The sequence below is a fragment of the Hyposmocoma kahamanoa genome, unplaced genomic scaffold, assembly GCF_003589595.1.
Source record: "Hyposmocoma kahamanoa isolate Upper Pololo Valley unplaced genomic scaffold, ASM358959v1 79, whole genome shotgun sequence".
In the NCBI taxonomy this organism is placed as follows: Eukaryota; Metazoa; Arthropoda; class Insecta; order Lepidoptera; family Cosmopterigidae; genus Hyposmocoma; species Hyposmocoma kahamanoa.
Window position 1 is genome coordinate 3,056,689 of NW_020653993.1, and position 7,034 is coordinate 3,063,722.

The following is a 7,034-nucleotide window of genomic DNA, read 5'->3' on the forward strand; positions in this document are numbered from 1 at the left end:
GATTTAATACTCGGCTGGATGGCGTACAAGATCTCTCTTCTTTGTTTACATTTTTAGGGTTATTGCGCGTTTTCGCAGAGGTCTATATTAATTTGCTACCGATTATACATACCCTAATAAATCGATCAGAGAAGGCGGTTGTTGTTCTATAGTTTGTTCACCCCCTTCATCGGGAGAAGCTTCCGCCTCTTCGCCGCTAGATGGCGTTGATGTGCTAGGCGACTCGTGCGGTTTTACTTGCATCCTAAAAAGCAGGGTAACAATACAAAAAAAAAGACAGCAAGAGAGTAGGAAATTTTGAGTAATAAAATGCACTTAGATATAAGTGTACCCGAATCTCATGGCACTAAATAAGAGAAAAATTGAACGATTTTCACCTGGCAATGTTAACTTGTCAATATCGAATTCAGTTTACTTAATTTCTGTATTTAAATTTATTATTTTCATTTAAATACTGTAGAATATTATATGCCTATAATATATCGACTGAATAACTTGTGTCTATTGTCACATTTCTTGAAAGATACCATTTCAAATTAAATTTTGCATACAAATTCCTAAAACTTAGAGGTGCAAACCCGGATTCGAACCTACGCCCTCTGCTTGAGCGGCGGTACGTCAAATCATTAGGCTATCACGGCTTTTTAAAGAGATATTAAAAAGAGGACGATTATACATATTGATGTTGCCAAAAAAAATTTTAATTTGTCTAAGCGCCATAAGATTATGGTACAATAAATACACAGAAAAAGGGTTTGGAATTTTGAAATAATTGTGCCTAGATAGATAGTTACAAAGAGATATATACTACTTAAATACTTAGTGCTTTAAAGAAACAACTTGATTACTACCTGCAAAACTGTTGGTTGAATAACTATCTACATTTCGAGTATAAGTTGTCGGACGCTCTATGACTGGTATAGTTATATACTGCCTAGTATAGTTATACTCCGTAAAATATAGCTTGATTAGAATGACAGGTCGACAAAATTAGGATGACGTAGGATTTGTAGTAGCGTCTTAAGCCGGACACTAATTAGCGAGTTCTAACCGTAACGTGACAGATACAGTAACGAGGTACTAGCAGGGTTCTGTCACTCGCTCAAGGTTACGTGATAAGTGCCTACCGCTGAGTGTATCGCCGACAATGCTAGCGCTGAGACAAGTCTTTTATTTACATTACAATCCTTGTACAACCCCAGCATTCGGTTCCGCACGATTGCACACGGCGGGCAACGTAATTTTCACCTCTCTGAGCGCGTGCTTAGGTTCCTTTTTCGTCGTAGTGAGCGCCTGGTGTCATTAGTCAGATTTAGTAGGCTATTATAGCGTAGGTATTTTCGATTTTGTATAAGAGTGAAGTATCTGTTACGTAGTAACTATTAAATGATCTGTGGTTCTAGTGTGTACGCGTGAAACAGTCTTTACTCGCTAGAATGAGTGCGTCGGAAATCCACAAGAACAAATTATTTTTCGAATTAATTAATTTTTGTTTATAATATCAAGTGACAGGACGAACAAATGTGAGCATTACTGTGTTCCGGTTTTGAAGGGTAAGGGTGCTGGTGAAATTACAGGCATTTGCGCAGTGGCAGTGCCCCTCACATCTTTATTTCGCGGTTTAAAGCTGTGAGTGGCACAGGGCACTGCAACTGTTATAGACAGACGTGTAGCTTACCATCAGTTACACGACTTGTTCGTCCCGTCACTTGATATTATAGTTGAATTTAAAAAGAAATTAATTACATAATTATCTAAATCCGCAACGTAAGTTTCGTCAAGAAGACACAAACCGTTGAATCAAATGTGACTTACTGTCCATTGTCCTCTTTAGTTATGTCCAGGCCGAAAGCAGAAACTTGCATTTGTCCAGTGTCATCAGCTGGTGGTAATGCTGGAAGATGTCTCGATGTACCTAAAGAAAAAAATGTGATAACAGAAATTGAGTGATTAACATAATAATTAGAACGTAAAAAATAGACGCTTTCGTGATGTGGTGCTGGAGAAGGATGCTCAGCATACCATAAGCCGCTAGACGCACAAACCTCAGCTCAGTATTACATATAAGCTTTCTACAATATGCTACCAGAGAATTCTGAAGAATTTTCTTCATATTGCTCGTCGACAACCAGACAAACTGGTTGTGGTAGGTAAGGTGGAAGGAAAAAGACTCCGCGGTCAATTGCCTAGCCGATGGAGTGACCAAGTGCCCGTTCTCAATGGCCTCCGTATAACAACTGCCCTGAGTGAAGCCACAAAGTTCGTTCACAAAGTTTCGAAAACCTTTCGGGGTCACAAAATTCAACAATGAAGATTACGACTCAGAAGAACATAATTATTTAATTTTCAGTTATTTATCATGAGTAATTATTAAAACACGACAATTATTATTGTATATTTTTTTAATAAAGCGAGTTGTAGGAATTCTCTCTTAAATAAAATACAATCATTAATAGATGGAAGTATCTGAAACGTATGAGCGAAGGCGGTGGAGAACGCTCTCTGCCAATTTACTTTCTAGCGATTTGCGGGGTGCGAGAGGTATCCTCTTGTGAATGGTCGAGGCGTTCCTGTCCCGCGCATCACCAGCAAACGAATAGTGTCGAATTGACAAGAGCGTTCCGAGCTGTTGCATGATTATTCGAATTTACAATAAAATGTTTGTAAAATGTAAAGTGTTAAGTCGAAAAGCAGATTTCAGTAAAATTATGTGTTATTCGTATTAGGGATTTACCACACTTATTAATGAGGAATCGGCTTGACTCGACCAGAAAAAGCTATACGTCTATGCAATTAGAGTTTAAAAGATCGCTCGGATGTCCATTTCATGGACTTATAGTTTTTCTAACCGGATTACTGCGGTTCCTAGTCGATAAATGTGGTGATACCCTTATATAAATTTGTTACTAATATTAAGAATTATTTCTTAATTTCAATAATATTACAATTTTATTATAAAAAATTTATTAAAAACAAAACGTATGTTAAATTTGGAAAAAAAATATTATCACTGTACACAAGTATGTACTAAAATATTGTTAACGGTTATCTGCGTTTTGACATTATGTTTGCAGTTTCAATTTGCGTTTAGTCACTTTTAAAATGAATACTGAAAGCTAGAATCCAACTAGTCTCCATATGATTATTAAAAATTTTGTAAAAATTTTTAACGAACATTTTGACGTTATAATATTAGAACTAAATGTCGACAGTAAATTCGTCAATCTCAATACCTTGAAACAATTTTGAGATTCAACATTGAGGCGACAAAACTATAAAAAAATTAATAAAATATTCTTTATTGCATATTATAAATTACAATGACAAAACAGAATAGTAATGTAAGTATCACAGAGATAATGTACAACAGGCGGTCTTATTGCTAAGTAGCAATTTCTTCCGGGCAACCTTAGGATAGAAATTTAACAGTTGTAATAGGGGGTGCAACCAAAGAATATCTTGTAATGAAAGTAATTATATTATATAACTAAAAAACTTGCACGGCGCGTGTAACGAGATCGTAGGGTTCCGCCTTCTTGCGGTTCGAGGCGACGGAGGCGAGGAAGCGGTGGCGTCCGGCCAACAACGGTCAAATTTTGCGCGCTTCGAGCGTGGGTTAATACGCTTTTTAAGTTGGCAGTTTTGAAACAAGAAACTGCGCATTACCACGAGGCTATTTTTAAATTTAACTATATTTAGGTAATGCAATTACATCATGTTTTTCAAAAATGATAGATTGAATATTTGGGAGGCGCATACCTTTTATTCAATTCAACAATTGACTTCTTCGATTAAATAATTGTGATGAATAAGTGGATAATTTCTCGAGTTACCATGTTAAAGAATCATGAGTCGGAATGACGTAATACAGTAGTGGTAGTTTGACCTCTCGCCTCTCAAGTAGACCTTTTGTCTACAGATCCCACCTTTTGTTTACATTTAATAAAATTGTTATTTTACGTATTATGTTAGAGGAGTTGCAACACTCATACAAATCCGTTTAGGTTTAAGAGTGTAAAGTAAAATCGTGTTAATGTTTTTGTAATTATTAAATAAATGAATAAAAAACCTCTGAGCTTCTCCTAATTTATGTGCGAAATTTAATTTGAAATTTACCATGAGCTTTTCGACGAAAGAAAACGTGTAAAGTCGCCAACTCACATTCGGCCAGCGTGGCGTCTATGGCCTAAACCCTCGCCTGGGAGGAAACCCGTGTCCAGCAGTGGGACGTATAAATGGGTTGACGATGATGATGAGTCGGAATAGAACGTAATTTGGATAAAATTTTATTGATTAAATACTTTTCCTATCCAACTGGTAAATAGAGTCAGCAATAATAGTAATTTATTAAGATACGAGTGGGGGTTTGTGAAAAACATCACACGAGTGTTTTAATGCCTAATTAAGTACAGTTCCATACACTGCTTCATCTATACACATATTATAATCTCTCTATGATGTGCAGGAACCGCATGTTACGACTGCCGAAATGGCGGTCAATAAAAACCACATGCGTGAAAAAAGTTTCGAATCAAATTGTTTTGTTTTTCAGAGATGTTCGAAATTTGAATGTAATAATAAAATCGAATTCGATGTTATTATTACTGCAATAATAGCATTTTCACAGATAAGAAATTTGTTCTGACAAAACAGTTTATCTTTATGCTGGTCGTAATTTGCGGTTTTTGAACACATCACAGAGGGTTTTTAGATAAAATTACTAATGGTAACATTTACCCAAATAACTATGTACCTGAAAGTGACTAAAGGCAAAAAAAATATTATATTGCAATGAGTAATAGGCAAAGCGTCCACACGTTGCCTAAAAGGTGTATGTGTCTTACTTGACTGTTGTGTGAGCAACCTTAGCTTCAACTGACCGATTTTCTCTTCCTCCGTCGGTTCTGGTGGAGGCTCATCCTGCTGCGGCCCTCTCATTAGACCGAGGAGCACTCCGAATATGTACCTGGTAATGATGATAATTCATCCGGTATCACAGAACATAAAACTCTAAAAGGCCTATGCACACGGCGTGTTTTTCAAATTCAGTAAACATTTGAGCAACGCGCGTCTACTGCGCGGATAAATTATCCTATGCTCGTACGCGCTTTACGCAGTCACTCGTATATATACAAATACCTTCGCGTGTTTGATTATACTGCAGTAGTAGAACGTGAGAAGAATGAGCAAGAAATTCTAGGGGTCGCTCTTAGTAAAATATACATTAGAACTTAGAATAATAACGCATAGAATGATAGTTTCATATCAAACGAACTGTCACAAGTGAGGCAAAAATCAAATTCATGTAGGCTAGTTTTAGTAGTAGGTTAATTTTCGGTTTTAGTGAATATTTATATAAAAATACAAGTTGAAACGCGTTACTTTCTTGTGGAATGTGATGTTAGTATCTATTTTATGTTTGTCTGACGTATTTTTACACTCATTTACCGCACATTTCGTCATTTTTGCTATAATTGTTGAGCTGTTCGCGGTGCAAGTTGACCTTGAGCATTGACGGCCCGCCCGCTCGTGTAGGCCCTTTGGGAGCGCATCAATTTGCCTCACTTAGCGTGTGCGGACTAGGTTTCTATGCGTTATTATTCTAAGCATTAGAATACATTTATCATTAGAATAGCGTCGCCTTACTTTCTCAAACTCGTATCTTTAATTACAAAGTTACTGAAATGCAAAAAATGGATTGTAGACACAAATTTTGCAGGCTGATTTCACGTGACATTTCCTTCATATTCACACACTGAGTTTTACCTATTTTTAAAGTAATGCATCTAAATTAACACCCTTTATAAGAAATTTAAAGTAAATAGAAAGTTTTGCCGTCTCCTGAATAATCACTCTAAGATACGAGTTTGAGAAAGTAATACATCGATATTTAATTTAAATTATTAGCGCCGGCCTTACTACTGTTCCAAAAAGAAAAAAGAAAACGTAAAGGAGTCACCATACTCATCGAAACGGAATCTCAATAAAAGATTTATCTCCCTATAATAAGAGGGAAATAGGCGTTACACGTTTCGCGTCTGGGCGGTCCAAGCGGAAGCGTACGCGAAACGTCTTCGCATTTATTACTTGGACTTAAAGCTTTTTATAACCGGCTTAAGCCGATTCTAGTAAATGTGTTGAGACGATTAACGAGAGTGAGAACTGTTATTGGATATCATATTCGTCATTCCATGAATCGTCAAGTGCGATACAGACGAGCATCGAATGCGTTTCTCGCGTACGTTTGTACAGCTTTGAAGATACCGACGCAAATGCAACAATCTGGTTTTCGAGCCTCTGCATCTGCGTCTATAAAATACGCCGTGTGCATGTGTCCTAAATCCAATTATACAAGTAACATTTTTTCATCATTAATGTAATTTACAGTACGAGATATACTAGTGTTGCAAGAAACAAATTGTCGGGGTTTTGAAAGTTTTGAAAGTGCCACGCGCCATTTTGAAAAAAAATCAGGGAACCATTATTTACATTTTTTATGGTTTTTAAGCTTAAGTTTTAAAACAGGACGTAAATATTTTAAAACGGTCGTGAAAAAGTAAAATACGCTCCACTGAACAATTTTTCAAAATGGCGCTTTCGCCCATTCTACAAAGCACCGACGAAATTGTTGAAACATCTTTAAACACTGCGTGCTCTTATATAGGACCATAGTAGAGCAACTTACGTCATTCACTAGGAAGTAAAATCAGCTGACTTTGGTCTTCTCCTCCCAATCTCGTCTATATTATTTTAATTTGGTGTATGACCATGGATTCAAATCTTTCAGTCGCAATATGAACGTTTTTTTAGTAGCAGTAGAGCTCCTTGTGAAAGAGATCGCTCAGTGAACCGCGCCCCGGTTTTGAAGGATAGGGGTGCTGGTGAAATTACAGGCGCATGGGACTTGTCAACTTATGTCTCAGGGTGACGGGCGCAGTGGAAGTGCCCCTCAGATCTTTGCGTTTTAATGCACCGAGTGGTACCGCAACTGTTATGGACAGGCGTGTCTCTTACCACCAGCTCCAAGACTTATA

General features: G+C 37.1%; 1 protein-coding gene across 1 annotated transcript in view; it reads right to left on the reverse strand.

The window, feature by feature from the left end:
* Positions 1–7,034, reverse strand: part of LOC113233519 (ryanodine receptor) — a 275,950-nt gene that overhangs the window by 16,237 nt on the left and 252,679 nt on the right. The window contains exons 94-96 of the mRNA XM_026468642.1: positions 4,845–4,966; positions 1,816–1,915; positions 162–244 (exon numbers count right to left, since the gene is read on the reverse strand). Coding sequence (XP_026324427.1) covers positions 162–244; positions 1,816–1,915; positions 4,845–4,966 — 305 coding nt within the window. The remainder of the gene's footprint in view (positions 1–161; positions 245–1,815; positions 1,916–4,844; positions 4,967–7,034) is intronic.